This window comes from Mytilus edulis, chromosome 4 (assembly GCF_963676685.1).
Source record: "Mytilus edulis chromosome 4, xbMytEdul2.2, whole genome shotgun sequence".
Classification (NCBI taxonomy): domain Eukaryota; kingdom Metazoa; phylum Mollusca; class Bivalvia; order Mytilida; family Mytilidae; genus Mytilus; species Mytilus edulis.
In genome coordinates, this window is record NC_092347.1 from 91,818,966 (window position 1) to 91,841,080 (window position 22,115).

The window sequence follows — 22,115 nt, forward strand, 5'->3', positions numbered from 1 at the left end:
AAGAACTTTCCCCTACATCAATATGGAATATGGATGAAACTGGGATCAATCTAGAACATCAGCCTGCTGGAGTATTAGCGCGTAGGGGTGCTAAGTCAGTTCCCGGTCGTGTAGGGAATACACGGGAAAATATAACACTCCTTCCCTGTGTCAATGCCGCCGGGGAAAAAATGCCAACATTCATTGTGGCAAAAGGTAAAACATCGCGTTCTCTGAGAGCATACAACATGCATGAAGGACCAGAAAACGCAGAGTGGCGTTTCCAGGCAAAAGCTTGGATGGACGATGAGCTCGGTGAGGATTGGTTCAAAAACGTGTTTCTAAAACACTGTGGTCCCCAGCGACCACAGGTTCTAGTTTTAGATTCTCATCATTCACATGAGACATTGGGACTTCTGGAAGCAGCCCTTGCAAACAGGATAGAGGTACTTGCGTTTCCACCACATACAACACACTTCTTGTGTCCTCTTGACAGAACAATGTTTGGACCTTTAATGAAGGAATATGGATACTTATGTACCGAATACATGTCATCTGACCCCAACAACATAGTCAACAAGGAATCAGCCCCGAAATTGATACGACAGGCATATGAGAAGGCCTTCACAAGGGTAAACATAGTATCAGGGTTTGAATCTACAGGAATATACCACTGGAATCCTTTAGCAATTCCTAAAGAAGCTTTCAGCCCTTCCGATGCATTTGACCGGAACAATAATGGCCAATCCAAAACTGATGAACACCCTCTTCAATGGGTTTTGGCCAACATACAAAGTGTTCCAAACAACCCTATTCCATTTGTATCACTGCCCACAGATGTGACGCCCATTGCTCAACCAGAAAATGTTCAGCAAAACTTAGAAGTTGTTGTTGAAATTCACAGGTCAGCGGTCCCAAGCTCCGTGCATACAGTGGCAGAAAATCAAGGCCAAGATGGTGAATACACAGTTGATTTCGAAAGCCCTAATAATTCTATTTTGAACACATCAAATGATCCAATGATCTCACAAAGCTTATCGGATTTAGATGCTGCAAATATTTTGGCAGCACTTAATGATGGTAACATGGAAATCACTGCAGGAGAAACCGTGGAATCATCACTTCATCAAGATATCACTGGATGGTCTTCTCAATGGAATTCAGAGTTGGAGAATATTTTCAAACTGCCGCCTATAATTCCAAAACCACCTAAGAAAAACAGCAGAAGGTTAACTTCCCATAGACTGTTAACGAGTCCACAAATACTAAATGAAAAACGCATGGCTAAGCAGGAAAAGGACGATAAGTGTAAGAAATTGAAAGCAAAGAAGGATGAGAAGTGTAACAACTTAAAGGTTAAGAAGGAGAAAAAGAAATAATTTAACAGTTACATACCTGAACGAATGACTTTTCCAAATTTATTTGCACATCAATCATTTTAACCAGATCGTAATCATGGTAATGGTATTAGTGTCATATATATATAAATATATATGCATGACGACAAACAATATTGGAGATGAATACATACTAAAATAGACATGCTATATTTATTAAACTTGAACCTCCTATAGTTTTGTTTCTAAACGAATATGTATTAGATCATAATATTTGTATTAATGAAATATGATGATAGTATTAATTGTTTTGATATTCTGAAAGGTACAGCTACTACATATATAAAAAAGAAGATGTGGTATGATTGCCAATGAGACAACTATCCACAAAAGACCAAAATGACACAGACATTAACAACTATAGCTAGGTCACCGTAACTGCTACAGTTTAGTAGTGCCAAAGCGAAAACAAATATAGATCCAGAGGCGGATTTAGGGGGGCCCAGGTAGCCAGGGCCCCCATTTTTTGTAAAATATTGGTTGTTTATATTGGGAATCACTGAAGCGTGATGGGAGTGGTCCCCCTCTTAGGCAAACATTCTGGATTCGCCACTGAGTTCAATTGTTTGTTGTCAAGAACTGAGAAAAATATTCGCTTCTAAGTACCAGTATATAATTGCATACATACAGTTATTACTGTCATTATACTTTGAACAATGGACCAAAGGAAGATTTTCCATATTACACAATTTGTTTTTAGTGGAAAATATAAAATCTGAGATGCGTTTGAATCGAAACTTAAACAATACCAAGACAAAATGTTTATACAGTTATACAAATGGTTTATTTGCCACTGGACGTAAAGCAACAAAAATCAGTCAATTACATGGTTTAAGATTGGCTGCTTGGAGTGGGTTCACCAAAAAATGCACAGGACAGAAACATGCTCCAAAACTGCTTACTGGATTTGTAGGAACTGTCATTGAAAATACAAAGTTTAAAAAAATGTATACAACATAGTAGATGTTACATTAAAGGTTTTATTTATACATACATATATATAATAGTCCAATCGTACATTGAAGTCTTTCCTGTAACAACAACACACAGTATAAACTGTAATCTGTAATACATTGTATATATTCTGCCAATGTATATAGACACACCTCTTCTGAGTAATGGAGTTCACAACATAAATAAAAATATCTTCCACCAATATCACTGTACACTGTTTACATTGGACATTCTTGACGATAAAAGTGTGCTTAATGTCAATATGTAAGCTGCAGTATTACATTAATTACTTTAAAATCTGAAATATTTATATATATATATAATATATCACTGTTTGAGAGTAGACAACCAATCGTTGACCCAAATATTGAGGGAGGGTAGGAGGGGTCCTGATCCCGGAATCCCAACTTTAAATAAATTTAAAACCGATATCCTGAAATGGTCAATCCCGAAATCCCGAGCTTAAAAACACCCGATCCCAGAGTCCCGAATAAGACCCTCCCCCCTCAATCTTATTGTTTATTCCGTAATTAATCAGTTCCATACCATGCCTGCATTCCGGCAATTAGTCCTCGATGTAACAATATTTTTATTTTAATAATTGTTACATTTCAATGTAACCGTAGCCATGCAGTGCCTACCAACAACAGGAATTATTCAGTAAAAAATTACGAAATGCATCAACAATACCAATGATATTTCACGTCAGATGTCAAAGAGCAGCAGCTTAGTATATTCAATATAATATTTTAGTTGCCTGGATAACTGATATACACTATTGACACATTGTTCCAAAACTATATAAGCATAATAAGATCGTTAAAATTCCTAACATTCTATAAACCAACGGGCTGACATAGCCATGTCATTATCGTCCGAACTTACCCGAAACAATGTCCGAACATACCCGAAACTGTCCGAAGTTCCCCACAGGTGGTTTTACCCGTGGATATGCATTTTTTTAACTGTTGATAAGTGATATTATAACAAAAGAGGAATAAATCATAACTATAATATGCCCACAAAAATGTGACAAAAAAATTTACACATTCTGACAACGGAAAACCACTTTCGGAGCCTGTTTCTATAAAGGTGTCCGAACATCCCCGGTTGTACCCTAGTCCAAATAGGTATGACGTCATAAGAGACGTATAATAGCCTTTCAAGACTTCATAATTATTTGGACTAGGATTTATATAGTTACAGGTATCAAGTGAAGACAAGATTTTTTTTAATATGTTGTAGACTTGGAGATATAAAGCTTAAGGTACATGTAGTCTATAGCTAACTGGTTGAGTTAGGGAATATCTTCTCTCGCTTAATTGGTTCGAGCGCTGAGTTTATCAGGTTGGACTCGAAGTCTAGAAAAAGTAGGACATTCACCCTCTACCATACATGTCAAGTGACATGATATTCGCGTGTAATACACGCTTTTTCAACGGTTTACACGCGAGGATTTTGTCACATGGCGTGTACACGCTTTTCACCACTTTACACGCAATTACACGCTTTTTCGTTCTTTTCATTTTTTGGTCGTTAGTGATATCGCTATTCTCGGGTTTTTTCCTTATTCGGTGATAAATACCCAAAAATTCGAAGCAATTGTTTGGCTGCCGTATTGTTTATTTTTCTATATGGACAAACAGTAAAAGGTAAGTAGTTTGTGATTAGTTTTAACGATTTTGTGACTTTCTTTCAAATTCACTTTATAGGGGAAATGTGCACAGAAAGAGGTCACTTTTCAGGACCTGTACCGTCGCCTAAAGTGCCAATTGTTAAGCCAAAACGATGTGTGCGGCAAGATTCAAGATTTATAAATTATATTTTGGAGTTCGAGTTTAAATGATCGAGTGACAAGTAACGCATAATTTGTGCATTCTATGTTGCAATGATAAAAAAAAAAAAACAATACATGTGAGAGGAGAAATACAATGTAGCTATTTGAATAAACATTTAACATGTTTATCTAATAGAAATCAAATTTATAAAACATTTTTCTTTTTCAATTTCAGTTTCAAATCTAGCCAACACGGCAACAGATTTCTACAGGCCATGGGGATAAAAATACCACAGAACTGTTGCATCAGCTCTGATAGTACCAGCTTTCTTCTGATGAACTACCAAGTTTTAACCAGGCAATAGCAATGGGAGCAATGGCAGAGATAATCTATAGATGACATTTTACATTGCCAAAAAAAAAAAAAACATTATGACATTCTTTCAAATCTTGATGAAGCTAATTCAGTCAAATATCAATTCCTACTGTGGGAGAGCCTTTTCAATTATAAAGAAATTAACACTGAATTCTGATCCGAACTTGACTATGTTACATTTGTATTGTGTGCTGTTATCAAATAAATGTAACTAAAATTGAAACTGGCAGTTGTTTTGAATATGTGCCTAGTGGTGGTGCTTTAAAAGCAACATAGCAGACCACTGTTTAATACAATAAAAGTTCAAAGTAGAATATAATTTGTTTTTTTATATTCACAAATTTGTATGAAATTATGAACATTACAACATTCATATTAACAAGTCCGCATCTATGTCACGCGTTTTCACACGCTTTTTGACATATCATGTCATGTCATGACATGATTTCCCATTGTCAGAGGTTGACATGTATGCCCTCTACATGTAGTAAAATTAACAATGATTTAAGATAGCAAAAATAACTTAATATTGGTGTATTTATTAAATCTCATTGTACGTACATGTATGTGTACCTGATATTCTACATGGATGTTATCAATTTTCTGGGTATTCATACATGTATTGGCTACCGAACACTGAAATAGACAACTTTTAAAAACATGCTTTTTTGGTTCAGCTTATCTACATACATTTCCTATGTCACAATGCTTATGTTGTTCATGAACTTCATGTTATTACTAAACTCAGGTCAACTAGTACTGTTGTAATTTATTCTTAGAAATACAACTTAAGAATCTCAAAATTGATTTAACATATTGGTCCAATACCTGTACAAGAGAGTTCACCTTCAAGTATTAAACACACTTTTTTTTGCTACAGCTGTATGGTTAGCATCAATAAGCCAAAAAAAAGTAATGTCTTTACCACGTACATCATAGTTTAAGCTAATAAATGGAGAAAAACTTAAGATATTAACATCATCTTCTTGCAAAAGTATTGTTACTCACTTGATGTAATGGTAGAATCTTTATAAATACATGTGGTCCAAATGTATTCATTGGTATAAAATGAGTTGAAAAACATATCTGTGTTGAATTAAAAAGTGTTCATGTTGATAACTCCAATAAAAATTTTGATACTTCTATAGAAAATGATAGAGTTCCAAACTAACAAAAACAAAAACTATAGTTCCAAACTGACAAAACAAACTAATTGTGGAGGAAATTTAACTCATGTTATAAAATTAAGTTCAATTCTCACTGCATTCTTATAATAAATAAATTTGGTGTATTTACTGTCTTCTGATTGGTTAAAAGAATTAGCTTTATTTTCAATGTTATCAATTTTTATGGAGACACGCCCACTCTAACGTTGTGTATTCATACCCAAACATCTGTGTACGTTGTTATTCGTACCAATATATATCTTTGAGCCTAATTTTTGTTAGAAATTTATTTATAATGAATGGCAATAATTTATTTTGAATTTATTGAACCATAAAATTAATTTTTGACTCTTCACATTTAACATAATCCACTTCGCAGATTATTCAATGTGAAAAGTCAAAAATTTATTTTTTGGTTCAATAAATTCAAAATAAATAACAGCCATTCATAAAATAACTTCTATTTCAGAATATGGGTAAACAGAAAAAGAAGAACATATCTGATAAAGTTCGTAACAAAAGGAAAGAATCAGAGAGGAAGATCAATCCATTTGAAGTAAAAATAAATCGTCAAAAACATGATGTGTTAGGACGAAAAATATCTAAACATGACAGAGGAATGCCCGGACTATCTCGGTCAAAAGCAATTAAAAAGGTAAAAAGTGTTATCAAAGATTATTGAAGATTTTCAATATGATTATGTTTTTATCTTAACACTGCAAACATTTACAGAAACAATGAAATATATTTTATTTATATTTAATGTAAATTCAGAAATCAAATTATTGCATGCATAATTGGTGTCTTCCTCCTATTCCCACTTTTTAAAAATACTATTCCTTCTATTCCCACTTGCAAATAACAATAGATGTTTTGATAAATAATTTGTTTTTATAACAATCAGGGTTAATTAGAATTTCACCTAAGATTTACCTGTATTTTTTTTTAAAGCATAACATATTTGGTACACTGTTTGGGTATAATACCTTGTTTATTTGTAATATGTTTCTTTTTTCATCAAATAAATACTTAAAAATAGAGAAAAATTATGATAAATAGATTGGAGTTAGATTTATTTTTTAAACTTTTGAATTTGTACTTAAAAATAAAGAAAAATTATGTTGAATAGATTTCTTACTTACCAGTAAATAGCTATAAGATTACATTTTCACAATTTTGTAAAACTTCTATATTTTGGGGCCAAAAAGGGGTCTTACTGAACCTACTCCTTTAAGAAATAAGGATATCTGCCGGTCATCCAAAATAAATATTTCTCAAACTCCAAAGTAACTTTAAATAAACGATGATTTAATGCTTTTGGTGATTCCTGTTGGCTTAAGATGTAGTATAAAAGTATACTTTAGAATATAATTACTTGGACCAAAAATCAAAGATATAAAATAATGGGTGAAAACTGTTAACTTTACTTCATTATGTATTTTGTTTAAAAAAAACCAGAATTCATACAGATGCAAAAATAACTTATTACCTGTTCGAATAAAAAAAAAAACACTGGTCAATTAACAGTTGATTAAAAAATGTTTGTACAGTATAATCCTTTGTTTGCACAAGTTTTCCTTCTATTCCCACATGAAATTTTACCTTTTCTTACCAGATTTATAAAAAGTGGGAATAGAGGGAATGAACCGCATAATTAATGGTGCTATTTTTTAAAAGAAAAAAAAAGTGGTACTTGCCTAGTAGGCTAGCATTATGAATGATTATTCTCATTTACAGAAACCAGACAATAATTTCTAAATTTTCTGAAGTACAAACAATTTGTATACATAAATTGTTTTACTTACTTATAAAAAAACAGCATTGAGCAAAATGTATTTCACTCATGTCAGTACATGTATCTTTGATATAAAAGATTGAAATATAAACATGATAAATGTTACTAAAGAGATTTAAAAAAGAAAACAGCTTAAAAAATTATGTATTTGTGTAATTTTGCTATTTTACAGAGAAAAGCCACCTTGCTTCAAGAATATGGACAGAGACTTAAAAGCAATAAGTTTGTAGACAAGAGATTTGGTGAACATGACGCTACACTCAGTGTTGAAGACAAAATGATGAAAAGATTTGCCTTAGAAAGAGCAGTAAGATTTTTATAAAGCTTTTATTTTATAAAATTTACAATTCTTATGTACAACACTTTTAAAATACTGTGTGTTCAACCAAGTTTTTCTATTGAATGTAAACATGTAATTTCAGGCACCACAAAGTTAAATAATTATTTAGTTTTATAAATTAATAGATACTCACATTCTTATTTCTTCCTAAAAATGTGGACATTAATTTACAACATTACAAAAGTAACAATTCATAGGTATGCTGTTTCTGGGGATTGCGTCAATAATGTATTAGTTTGTGATTAGGCCTCCTTAGTCATGGTCTAGCTTTTGACTTTGAAACTATTGCCAAGTTTACATGTTTTAGTTGGTGATTAGGTCAGTATATGGGGAACCACTAGAAGTAGGTCAATGATATTTAGTATGTCGCTGTATAAGCATTTGGACATCTCATTTCCATGGTGATTATTTGGCCCCGCAGAGTCATGGTCTATTGACTTTGAAATTTTTGCTTTAATAGTTTACATGTATTAGTTAATGATGAATTGCTTAAATGTTAAATCAATGATGTTGCAAATTTATCGGAATTTGCAAGTATCGTTTCAATGTAGATTATATTTTACCACCCCCTCTTCTTGGTTCATTGACTTTGAAACTTTTACAAAGTTTACAAGTTAATATAAAAAGAAGATGTGGTATGATTGCCAATGAGACAACTCTCCACAAGAGACCAAATGACATAGAAATTAACAACTATAGGTCACTGTATGGACTTCAACAATGAGCAAAGCCCATACCCCATAGTCAGCTATAAAAGGCCCCTAAATGACAATGTAAAACGATTCAAACGAGAAAACTAATGGTCATATTTAGGTTTGTTTAAATTAAGGGAATGAATTTTAATTAGTCAAAGATATTTGGTATGCAGTTGTATTAACATTGGCACATCTCATTTGCATGGAGATTGTTAGGCCATTTACATCAGTCATGGTTTATTGACTTGAATATTAGCATAACTGATGTAACATGTAAATAGTTTTACTATTTTAATTTCAAAATTTGCATAATCATAATTACAAAGGTAGAGACATATCTCTGTGATAACAGTTTATTATTGCATTATTTTTCTCCTCTTTGCTTTCAGTTCAAAATATTTCAAGAATAATTACTTTCCAGCTTCAATAGTGTGTTTGTTTTAAGTCATCAATTTGCATATATTTGAATAAAATAGTTTTAACTGTACAAAATGTAAATATCAAAGCAATATGTTTTTTTTCATCAGAAAGGTGACAAAGTTAACAAGTACAGTTTAAATGACAATGAAGAAGAACTAACCCATTATGGTCAGTCTCTGTCAGAAATAGAAAAGTTTGATAATCCAGATATAAGTGATGAAGATGATGAAGACCAGGGAAGAATTGATGGTATGATATTATGTAGTGGTAAAAGGGGGGGGGGATTACGTTATCATTTAGAGGTAATAGCTGAGCTTTATGAAGTGGTATAAGGCTATACGGATGATGTTAACTGGGCATTTTATGTTATGTAAAAGGATGTACATGTGATAGCTGATATAACGTAATTGCAGATCTTGCTAGAAGGAGAAGAAAAGGGCCTGCAAATATAATGCCAATATTTAATGTGTATTGACCATTATCTGCTTGCAGAAATAACAAATTCACTAGTTTGTTTGTGTACCTTTAAGCTGATAAAGATTATAAAGGGGGAGAGAGGGTTGCAATTAAATGACACATGTGTCGGTCCCTTGTGAGTAACCTTATCACAGGCATATTGTAGTTTTATGATTTACATAGTTTTTGAACCTAAGATTAAAGGGGAAAATATGATGTCTGTGTAAAATAAAAAAACAAAATGAAAAAAAATTGAAAGAATTTTCATTATATATATTATTTTAAAGTGTGTTATTTAAGTGTTTGCAGTAAATTTCAAATTGTTTTTTTTTTGTTGGTATAATAAACATGCATTTCTTTCTTCAGGTAAACTGGTATCTCAGGAACATTTTGGAGGATTTCTAGAAAACAGTAATTATGTATCAGTAGGTGGTGGAGATAATAAATCATGGAAGGAAAGAATGGAGGAACTCATTACAAAATCTAAAAAGGAAAAGGTACAAAAATAGATTTTATATCTAATATCTGACTTACAAATTGATTTAAATGTATTATTTGCAGGATAATGTTATAAAATGTGTAGAAACGCTTAGTTTAAAAAGATGAAAAGTTTTTACTAATGTAATGCATTTTTAAAATATTTTATATTTAGGTACTCAATAGTTTTTATAATGGAACATTAATGTATAATCTAAATGTAGAAATTTAACAAAATGTATTATTTGAAGGACACACTCATAAAATTTGGTAAATTCTTTGAGACAGATAAGTATATACTTATGTACAGTATTTTTAGCATATACATATTTTGACTTGTCATTCAAAATAGATAATAAGTTTTGCAAAATATTATTTTTTTCAGCATGAAAGACAAATGGAAAAAGAAAAATCCCTTCAGCTTACTCAGCAGTTAGATGATGATTGGAAGAGTCTTAGATTTCTCATGGCTTCAGGCAGGGTAAGTATGGTCTTAGATTTCTCATGGCTTCAGGAAGGGTAAGTATTGTCTTAGATGTCTCATGGCTTCAGGCAGGGTAAGTATGGTCTTAGATTTCTCATGGCTTCAGGCAGGGTAAGTATGGTCTTAGATTTCTCATGGCTGCAGGCAGGGTAAGTATGGTCTTAGATTTCTAATGGCTTCAGGCAGGATAAGTATTGTCTTAGATTTCTCATGGCTTCAGACAGGGTCAGTATGGTCTTAGATTTCTCATGGCTTCAGGCAGGGTAAGTATGGTCTTAGATTTCTCATGGCTTCAGGCAGGGTAAGTATGGTCTTAGATTTCTCATGGCTTCAGGCAGGGTAAATATGGACTTAGATTTCTCATGGCTGAATGCAGGAAAAATATGGTCTTAGATTTCTCATGGCTTCAGGCAGGGTAAATATGGTCTTAGATTTCTCATGGCTTCAGGCAGGGTAAGTATGGTCTTAGATTTCTTATGGCTTCAGGTAGGGTAAGTTTGGTATTAGATTTCTCATGGCTTAAGGCAGGGTAAGTATGGTCTTAGATTTCTCCCGGCTGCAGGCAGGGTAAGTATTGTCTTAGATTTCTCATGGCTTCAGGCAGGACAAGTACGGTCTTAGATTTCTCATGGCTTCAGGCAGGGTACGTATGGTCTTAGATTTCTCATGGCTTCAGGCAGGGTAAATATGGTCTTAGATTTCTTATGGCTTCAGGCAGGGTAAGTATGGTCTTAGATTTCTCATGGCTTCAGGCAGGGTAAGAATGGTCTTAGATTTCTCATGGCTTCAGGCAGGGTAAGTATGGTCTTAGATTTCTCATGGCTTCAGGCAGGGTAAGTATGGTCTTAGATTTCTCATTGCTGCAGGCAGGGTAAGTATGGTCTTAGATTTCTCATGGCTTCAGGCAGGTTAAGTTTGGTCTTAGATTTCTCATGGCTTCAGGCATGGTAAGTATGGTCTTAGAATTCTCATTACTTTAGGCAGGGTAAGTTTGGTCTTAGATTTCTCATGGCTGCAGGCAGGGTAAGTATGGTCTTAGATTTCTCATGGCTTCAGGCAGATTAAGTTTGGTCTTAGATTTCTCATGGCTTCAGGCATGGTAAGTATGGTCTTAGATTTCTCATGGCTTCAGGCAGGGTAAGTATGGTCTTAGATTTCTCATGGCTGCAGGCAGGGTAAGTATGGTCTTAGATTTCTCATGGCTGCAGGTAGGGTAAGTATGGTCTTAGATTTCTCATGGCTTCAGGCAGGGTAAATATGGTCTTAGATTTCTCATGGCTTCAGGCAGGATAAGTATGGTCTTAGATTTACATGAAATTAATTTGTTACAAGTATACTGTACAGTTAATCTTATTTTAAAAAATGTATTTTTTTAAGAAATGTGAGAAACTTTTACAAAAACAAAATTGATGGAATGCAAATAGAAAACAACATCCCTAACACATTTTTTTTCTTCATTTTAACATAACAGATTTTTGCTTATGAAGGATGCCTTAATCCTATTTATGCTAATAAGTATTGTGCACAACTACCACAACAGACGAATAATATATATATAATTTTCAAAGAAGATAGACATTGTAGTAAACTAACTTAGAACTTTTTTTTAGATAAAACAATTGAGGCTATTTCTTTTTACATTCAAATCATGAAAATGTTAAAAGAAGAAATCTTAAAAATTATTTTATATTTACTGTGAATTTATCATAATTAGTGGGATACCAATGATGATATGATAATTGGTATAGATAAACCATTAATTTAAATGTTTAATGAAATACACCCTTTGTTTAGCTTTCTATTAATACTTTAGCTAAACCATCAATTTAAATATCAGGGAAAAGATATGTTACATAGTACATTGTGCCAATAGTTTTAAAATGAAAACAATGTGTGATGTTTAACTCATTAAATTATTTGTTATATTCATTGATTATATTATCTGACAGAACAAAGAAGATGATACAGTTAAACCAAAGAAAGATGACTATGATATTGCTGTCAGAGAATTACAGTTTGAAATGAAATCTAAGGTGAGTTTACTTTAGAAATGTAGAATTAAGGGCATGGTGGATTGGTCAATATTTTGGACCAAACTTTTCTTAGTTTTTTACTGGTTCACTGTGGCAGATGCAATGAGAACAAGGACAGAATCTTAAGTTTTAAAGTCAGGGTAACACACATTTTAAGGTCACAGACTAGGAGTGATTCATGTAATAAAATCATTTAAAACAATTATAGATCTCTTTAAAATAGTGTCCCCTATCTCTTAGAGTTTTCTTTGTGTTCATAGATACTTCTTAAATTTTTCACGTCTAAAAGATTGATTACTACAAGTTTGTTAGCAGCAAGTTTATAATTAACAAGTTTGTATTTAACTTGAAGATAGGTACCAAACTTGATTATGCAAACCTTAGGTTTCTGTTAATTAAATATCCACTTTATGTTACCAGTAACAGGTATGACATCCATTCATCTCAATGCTCTCTATTTCTTTGCTGTCACTTATTAGGAGCTTCAGTTGTTCAGTTTGTCACTACATTTAGCCAAGTAATTATAGTATAACTAATCGCCGTATTTGCATATCAAAAATAAGACAACACGTTCGGTCACAAGTTGTCTTATTTTTGATATGCAAATACGGCGATTAGTCATTCTTTTGATTACATTGGCAAATGGCTTTTTTTTTATGAAATTAATGTAGAAAATGTAAGGAACTATATCTTTTTCCTACGCATTGACAATTTGTTTTGATCCGACGTTATCGACGTCTTGACAACGCCTAATGTTGTATGACGTCAGAGAGTTAAATAACCACGTTTATTTCACATGTGAAATTATCGGTTTTTATCTAACTGGGAAATCAATGTAATTCATTGCAACGAATGTAATAATTTATAGTAATTTTTAACCGGATTTTTGTGACAAAAATGTTGGTTATTGATTTGGGGATGTACGGCGGGCTGCCGGGCGGGCAGGCGGGCGGGCGGCAATCAAATGTTGTCCGTGCATTAACTCATGAACTGCTCTACCAAAGCTTCCCAAATTTTAATATGTTGTTACTGATGACAGAATGGAGGTCAAGTTCAATAATGACGATTTTGACTTTTACCGTTCAGGAGTTATGGTTCTTGAAAGATTGAAAAATGGTGTTTCCAGTCGTGTCTCTGCATTTATGCATGAACTGTTCTACCAAAGCTTCCGAAATTTTAATATGCTGTTACTGATGACAAAATGGAGGTCAAGTTCAATAATGACGATTTTGACTTTTACCGTTCAGGAGTTATGGTTCTTGAAAGATTGAAAAATGGTGTTTCCCCTCGTGTCCGTGCATTTTCTCATGAACCATTCAACCAAAGCTTTTGAAATTTTAATATGTTGTTACTGATGACAAAATAGAGGTCAAGTTCACTAATGACGATTTTGACTTTTACCGTTCAGGAGTTATGGTTCTTGAAAGATCGTAATATGGGGTTTCCATTCACGTTGTTTCATTTACTCATGAACCATTCAATCTAAGCTTTTCAAATTTTAATATGTTGATACTGATGACAAAATGGAGGACAAATTTGATATTGACGATTTTCACTTTCACCATTCATCAGTAATGGTTCTTGTGATATTGCCAGGACACAAATAAATGTTAATAAATCCGGTTTGCTGTCGTTGTGACAGCCTCTTGTTTTTTAAATGAGCCTATCATACATTTACCATAAATTTATATTGTAAACCAAATTAAACTCACAAAAAAGTAAATCAAATTTTGTTCTTGCATGGATTACTTTTCTCATGCAATTAATTTAAAATATAATGTAATAAATGGGTAAAATCAGTGTTCTGCAGATCTTATGGTTATTATTGCTTTCCAAATTCACTAATAGAGTCTCATTGTATTGTTTTATTATTAGCCTACAGATAGACTGAAAACAGAAGAAGAGTTAGCCAAAGAAGAGAAAGAAAGACTGGAAAAACAAGAGGTAGATACAGAAGAAATAAATGAACTAGTTTAATAGAGTGTTTTATTGTCATCTTGTCTTGAATTAATTTTATTGATTTTAATGTTTTAGATACATGTGTTAAAGAATTTAGACAACAACAATATGTAACAATGACTGGATGACTTGGCACTGGCTCTTACAACAAAGTATAAAAAAAATACCGAACTCCAGGGCAATGAAAAGGCAAGAACTCATAAAAACTGACAAAATTAAATACTATCAATCAACAGAACAAGTGAAAAACTACTGCCATAAACTGACTTGGTGCAGACATTTTGCAACGAAAATACGAATGTTTAATTAAACCAATACCCACATTTCTGAAGAGAGAGCATGAATAGAAATATTTTGTTAACAATGCTCAATGTTTTAAGATTCAACTCATGGGTTTAAAGAATTATACTTCCAAAGAATATGTTATAACAAACTTTTACCTCATTGGAATGAAATATTTTTCCACAGTGTGGATTTTTTTATCACAAATTGTTTTGTAAATTATCAACAATAGAACTTCTGAGAACATGTGACTCTTTGTTTTTCAGTCAGACAGATTGAAGAGAATGCAGGGCATACTGGAAGATGATGAACACAGGTCTACACACTTATCAGCTGATGACTTGAACGATGGGTTTGTTATTTATATAATTTTGATCATGATATATTGAACCAAAGTAGTTTGACGAAAATACTTGTCATTATTATATGTTTCAAAATTTTGTCTAATTTTGAGACATTTTCTTTTATGTAATAAGGATGAACATATTTGAGACAAAAATAATTATTTTGTGTGTCTCTTGTCTTTCTATTTTCCCAAGCAAAGGAACAGTGTTCTTACTCTCAAAATCACAATATGTATAATAATTTTGTTTTACAGTTTTGCATTGGATTATAAGGAGGAAACAATTGAAGCATCTGATGGTGATGAAGAGGACAAGGATCAGCAAGGCTCTGGGGAAGATGAAGGAGATGGAGAGGACAATGATGAAATAGATGAAGAGAAGGAGGAAGAGAATGATGAGGAAGAAGATGGAGAAAAGGAAGAAATTGAGGAGGAGCAGAGTGAGGATGGAGGTTTGTTGTAATGATATATTATATTCTAATTACAGATTTATAACAAGTACATGGATGCCCCATCCACATTATCATTTTCCATGTTCAGTGGACCATGAAAATGGGGTAAAAACTAATTTGGCATTAAAATTAGGAAGATCATATCTTATGAAACATGTGTACTAAGTTTCAAGTTGATTGGACTTCAACCTCATCAAAAACTACCTTTACCAAAAACTTTAACCTGAAGCGGAACAGACAGACGAACGAAAGGACGGGCGAACGAAGGGACTCACAGACCAAAAAACAGAATGCCCATAAATATGGCATATAAAATATTTGTTTGTTTACAATCTAAACCTCTTTGATGAATCCTGTTTCTAAATAGGTAATAAGGGTTAAACTACAAATATCCTAAGCAGTTTATTGGAATCGTGTAGACACTTTGTGTCTCCTATTATTGAATCTTGTAAAGATTTTTTCAAACTTTTCAATTTTATATTTTGGTACATTTTTAAATGTTCATAGAAGACCATAACCCATTGTTTACAGAACTATTCTATGCAACCCTACCACTTTACTTTTCCTAAGCAATAAATGGGGACATTCTCTCAAATATACATATAGACATTGTGCACCTCCTGTTATAGATTTTATATTTTTATTCATTTAAATGTTCAGTATATACCATTATCCATTGTTTGAGAAACAATATATGCAACCCTAACATGCAAGCCTATTACCAATGCTTAATATGTTGTATAATTATCTAGATGACAGTGATGATAGTTATGGAGATCTAGAATCTGAAGATCAGGGATCAGATGTAGAAGAAGAAGATAAACAGAAACCAACTTTAGATCTGAAGGTAAATAATTAAATCTTTAGTTTCTTATTACAGTTTCTTGTATTCTGTGACACAATGTATAAAAAGATTTAATCAATGTGTGGTTTCCAATAATCGCAGAAGATGATGGGAGGAGTTAACAGGTCATGACCTTTATCAGCTCTGTTAATGAAATTGACAACCTTGTGGAATGTGGAAGGCACTTGAAGGGTTTTATATGCCCCACCTACGATAGTAGAGGGGCATTATGTTTTCTGGTCTGTGCGTCCGTTTGTCCGTCCGTCCTTCCGTTCGTCCGTCTGTCCCGCTTCAGGTTAAAGTTTTTGGTCAAGGTAGTTTTTGATGAAGTTGAAGTCCAATCGACTTCAAACTAAGTATACATGTTCCCTATGATATGATCTTTTAATGCCAAATTGGAGGGTTTACCCCAATTTCACGGTCCACTGAACATAGAAAATGATAGTGCGAGTGGGGCATTTGTGTACTGGGGACACATTCTTGTTTTGATGGATTTTTTTCCATAAATAACACATTTAGAAATAAAGATATAACTCATTTAAGATCAAGGAACAGTAAATGGACTATGTCTCAGATTTGGCTAAAATTTTGGCTCATTACATTATATCTGAAAATATCTACAACAATGGCTTTATATCTTTTATTATGCCCCACCTACGATAGTAGAGGGGCATTATGTTTTCTGGTCTGCGCCTCCGTGCGTCCGTTCGTCCGTCTGTGCATCCGTTCGCTTCAGGTTAAAGTTTTTGGTCAAGGTTACATGTTCCTAATGATATGATCTTTCTAATTTTAATTCCAAATTAAAGTTTTGACCCCAATTTCACGGTCCACTGAACATAGAAAATGATAGTGCGAGTGGGGCATCCGTGTTCTTGGGACACATTCTTGTTTTCTGATATATAACTGCTTGAATTCTTACAAAACAGAAAAATATTTGTTTAGGTAACATATAAAATTGGACAAAAACATTCATGAATATTTCTTAGAATCATAAAATATTCAATTTTAATACATCTCTTTTTTCTTTTTGTTTGATTTCACTTTTAACACATTGTATGGTATTAGATTTTGGCTAAAAAAATAAATTAAAAGCTTTAACTTAAATGTTATTTTATAGAAAAAGAAGAAAGTAATGGAAGAAGCCAGGAAAGAGCTGCCATATACATTTAAAGGTGAAAAAGATTTTGCCTGAAAGATTTAATGTTTTAACTCATACTTATTCATACAAATGCAAAGTTACATGTAAACGCTGTATACATTCCTGGTAGTGTAGCAGTTTTTGAATCAAAAGTTAACAGTAATAAAAAAAAAAGTATTAACAAACAAAAAAATAGGCTCCATGCCCATGGTAGTTCAAAAAGGGGGAGTCCTAACAAACTTGACAAAACTAAGATAGACTTTATCAATAAGCTGATCTTTACCTTCTTGCTTTCTTAGGACTCTATACTTTAGATAAATTCTTGTTTCATAAAGTCTTTTGTTACATTGGTACGTTATATAAATATCTTTGTAGCTTAGAAAGTGATAGAGCAGATTGTTACCCAGAGAAAACATTGCAAACTGAGTGGAATCCAAGGTTGACAATGTCTTTTCAAGGGTAACAATCTGCCCTATCACCCTCACAGATATGTGTTATAGACATATTTACACTTGTATGCTAATTTGTTAGCCATTACATAAAATCACACAAGTGACATAGTGTAGTGATTACTGCCATTAAATAATTCAGTTCAAAATTAGAATAAGATAAGGCAACTCTTTCAAATATATTATACACTGAAATATTACAATTATAATTTCAATGTTATGAAGTAGTTGCAAAACTGATACATGATGTCTTTTGCAATAAGGTCAATTTTCTCAAGTATGTTTTCATATTAGTTTATGTTTACATTCATAAAAACAAATAACACTTTTTAAATGAAACAAATAATAATTTCAATATTTGAGAGACATAATTTTATGTGAAGACTGTTCTTGCCAAATTTACTAGCAGTTTTCATAAAAAAAATCTTGTTCCATAGCACCAGAGAATTATGAAGATCTACTAGAATTACTACAGACTCAGACAGAAAGTGACCAACTAATTATTATTGATAGAATTATAAAATGCCATCATCCTAGTCTTGCAGAAGGCAACAAACAGAAACTTGAGGTAGGTTGTTTATATGTTACACATGTAAACTGACAGTAATTAAGATTATATGGATGTCATTTAATATGACCTGTTATAATATGTATCAGGTGCACCTGAAATGAAGTTGATGATGAAAAACATTTTTTGTTCTCGTGTACATCATCTCAAGATAAGAGAAATTGTTTAAATTCCACTATTAACTCACTATACCTAAACTTTACATATTTGATTCCTAGCCAAAAACTGATATGGCTTCTTAATGTAGAGAATCTTGATATCTTGATATCTGTCTGTGAGTTAGTTGATTAAAACAAAATATAACTTGAAATATAAATATTTAAATCAGGCTTTCTGCACTAGGCACGAGGTTGGCATGGTGCATTGTGGTGGGGTACAGGACACATCGTATATTAAAGTTCTATTACCTTTCTGTTTGTGATATTTTTGGTTAAACTGGTAATATTTTATCTTTTTTCGTAATATGTGCACTTTGGCATGTCAATTAGCATTGTCCCTTGGTGCCTCTTGCAGTTGTGTCACTTTAAAAAGTACTGACTCCTCTGCACCAGGCACGAGGATGACATACCAGTTATGTGCAACTTTCTTACAATATCTTACCATATCATAAAGTCCTGATACACATTTAAATATGCAACCACCATGCCTAATAGCACCGTCCCTTGCAGTTCAGCTAGATATATTTAGCCTTCTCACAGTATTCTTTTTTGTTACTTTTTAGAGGTGTGCCTGAGACGAAGGTTTTATATATACTAATATATGAAAACTGTTGTTTCTTATTTGTGTTTGTAACTATGTATACTGTATTGTTTATTATATGTTATAGATAATGCATATTTTAAGGTTTTTCCCTACGGTCGGTCTTTCATTTGATCAATCCTGACACCCCTCGGTGTGTTCTACGACAAGAAAAACCTTAAAATATTCATTATCTGACTTATATACCGTCAAAACAATATTATTTTTTATAAAGATTTGCAAAACTTAGTATCCTATTTTACCGACAACACTAAAGTGGGATATTCCTTTCTAATGCATTCAGGTTTTAATACGCCCTACGGCTCATTTAGAATGTGAAATAAAACTCACTAATAAATCTATATATAAACCTTTTAAAAAATATTATCCAAACACAATAAAAATATTACTGTAACTGCATGAAGTAAGACACAAATGTATTGTTACCATCCGATAACGGTGTATGACAAATACAAGACACATTGTAAGTAATTTATTGTACCACTTAGTTTATGGAAAAAGGGGAGGGGTATGTTTTTTGTTCTATTTGTAATGTCATTTCTATCGCGGAAAAGTGGTTATTTTTTTAACAATTTTAATTGAATCGAATGAAAAATTCAGAAAGATTGTCTTTTGATCGAAAAGCAATATATTTTATTAACAGATAATCAGGATATAATTATATACCCTCCGCACCCGACCCTTTTCTGAGTTACGTTAATGTTATTCAATAGAATATAAGATTATCTTATTAGTTGATTATTTGATAGAGTAAAAGGTAAACATAAATTTTAAAAAGTTAAGAACTGACACGAAGACGAATATAAATACATGTAGGTCACAGTATGATTTCCTATTCAGCGTTTATGTCCTGAACATGCATGAAATATTTGCCACTGGACATTAAGCAAGCAACCAAAAATCAATCAACCTATTCAGGACTCAATAAGATTTTCAAAATCTAACACACAAATATGTTAAATCTGGCTTTTTATTTATGAAGGTCTATATTAAAATTTATCCCACATATATGACAATGTTTCTTTATTGTAGTGATAAATTAACAAAACTTCACGTTATTTGTTTCTAAAATTAAAATGCGGGCAATGAAGGTTTTTTTACATCTATCATCGATTGAACTTTAGAAAATAAATTTCCAAATCGGCAACAAAAAACTATCAGACGAATAAAATTTTGAAGTAAATTATAGATTGCATTTTTATCAAGGAAAATAATGACCTCACACAGGTCATTATTTTATGCCTTGAAGCATATTTGATTGAAACATGGGATCGTCCGGGTTGATTCTGAAAAAGAATAACCTGTCGTTCTGAAAGAAAATAACTCCATATAGGTATATAATTGTAAAAGAATAATATTATAATGATATTATATTATGCTCCTTTTGAGCCAATTTTATGGAAATAAAGCATCTTCTTCTTCTTCTTCTATATATCTTTATTCTCGTAAACCAAAGTACAACAGTACAGAGACATATTCAAATAAATTAACATAGTATGAATTTTAAATACAAATGTAAAGTAGAGACAAAGTGGTTACCCAGGAGATTCTAATCATTTAATTGACGTTAATGAATTTAGGTGATTCTTTGTAATTTTAACTTTTAAGTACCTTTGTGTGAAGATGTATAATGATATTTCTATGAGTAACTTTTTAATTGAAGGATAGCACGTCATTAGTGCAAGATATTACATTAACCTCAGTCAACAAAGATTTCAATCTCTGTATCCAGCTTTACATTTCTTAAAAGAACTTCAGTTGTAAAAAAAGGCAGAAAAGATAGCTACAAAGTGATAATATAAATGTGAGAGGAAATCTGTTAAAAAGTTTTTGTACAAAAATGTATTAGTATATATGTCAGATGTTGAAGATATTACAAAAATAAATCAAATCAGTAATCACATATTATCTATTTCAGTCATTGTTCTCATTTCTGGTGCAATATTATGGTGACCTGACCCTTCAGGAACCTCCATGCCTCTCTTTGGCTGACAAACTGGTACCAGTTCTTTATGGCCTGACACAGCAGTCCTCAGTTCCAGCAGCTATTGCAGTCCTGGATCAGATTAAAGACAGACAAGAAGAGTATGATACTATATGTGATAAGAAGGCTGGTAGGGGACTGTATCCTGGTCTGGATACTGTAAGTTGTAATTTCATTGTTTATATAGTGTTATTTAAACTTCAGTTTGTCTTATAAATTAATGAAAAGTACTATTTATTTTAAATGATTTGCAGGTTATTTTAATTTGAAAATCATTTAGTGAACATGGGAAAATAAGATATATACGAAATGTTGTTGTGAAAAGATTTAGTTTATGGTATAGTCATTAAAGTTGCATTACTGGTATTGGTGTCATTGATCTAGCAGGTTTGTTATCAGATAATAGTTTAATATAAGGTCTATCATTCTCTATTTGTTACTCAGAATGTAATTTGTATTGAATATAAAACAGATGCTAGCACTAAAGTCTGATTTGAATATAAACAGATTCTAGCACTAATTTGAATATAAACAGATGCTAGCACTAATTTGAATATAAGCAGATGCTAGCACTAATTTGAATATACACAATATCATGATATCATTACAGCTTCTGTTGTTAAAACTGGTGGCAGTGTTATTCCCTACCTCAGATTTCAGACATCCTGTAACCACACCAACCATGTTGTTTATTTGTCAGATGTTAGCTCAGGTAACATTTTTATTGTTTAAATCAGAAATCACTTCATTTAATACCATTTTTTTCATAATTTTCGTATTTTTTCAAATTTCCCGCTTAGTTTTCACTTTGGATCACATGATATTCAAGCCATCAGGAATTTTCACTAATGCTGTAAATCTCCGCTGTAAAAAAGCTTCTAAGGCATTGTTTTGTATTAGAAAAAAAAATACTCTACTCAGATAAGATGGATGTTTTTTCCCATATGAAACTGTTTAATTCCTGTGTTAGCCCAATATTACTGTATTG

At 32.3% G+C, this 22,115-nt stretch overlaps 2 protein-coding genes across 6 annotated transcripts in view; both read left to right on the forward strand.

Annotated features, from left to right (window-relative positions):
- The window catches only part of LOC139521611 (jerky protein-like), a 1,839-nt gene extending 481 nt beyond the window's left edge, over positions 1-1,358 (forward strand). Inside the window, exon 1 of the mRNA XM_071315089.1 lies at positions 1-1,358. This exon is cut by the window's left edge and continues 481 nt beyond it. Coding sequence (XP_071171190.1) covers positions 1-1,358 — 1,358 coding nt within the window.
- Positions 1-22,115, forward strand: part of LOC139521041 (nucleolar protein 14-like) — a 93,449-nt gene that overhangs the window by 3,054 nt on the left and 68,280 nt on the right. For 4 of the 5 annotated variants that reach the window (XM_071314223.1, XM_071314224.1, XM_071314220.1 and 1 more), the window contains exons 2-15: positions 6,119-6,304; positions 7,617-7,751; positions 9,007-9,148; positions 9,722-9,852; positions 10,218-10,313; positions 12,266-12,349; positions 14,225-14,293; positions 14,857-14,942; positions 15,189-15,385; positions 16,138-16,232; positions 17,347-17,401; positions 18,254-18,384; positions 21,062-21,286; positions 21,738-21,839. In XM_071314223.1, coding sequence (XP_071170324.1) covers positions 6,122-6,304; positions 7,617-7,751; positions 9,007-9,148; positions 9,722-9,852; positions 10,218-10,313; positions 12,266-12,349; positions 14,225-14,293; positions 14,857-14,942; positions 15,189-15,385; positions 16,138-16,232; positions 17,347-17,401; positions 18,254-18,384; positions 21,062-21,286; positions 21,738-21,839 — 1,731 coding nt within the window. In that variant the 5' untranslated portion in view covers positions 6,119-6,121. Of the gene's footprint in view, positions 1-3,573; positions 3,598-6,118; positions 6,305-7,616; positions 7,752-9,006; positions 9,149-9,721; positions 9,853-10,217; positions 10,314-12,265; positions 12,350-14,224; positions 14,294-14,856; positions 14,943-15,188; positions 15,386-16,137; positions 16,233-17,346; positions 17,402-18,253; positions 18,385-21,061; positions 21,287-21,737; positions 21,840-22,115 lie in introns of those variants that run through there. The other variant, XM_071314222.1, reaches the window with a different exon arrangement.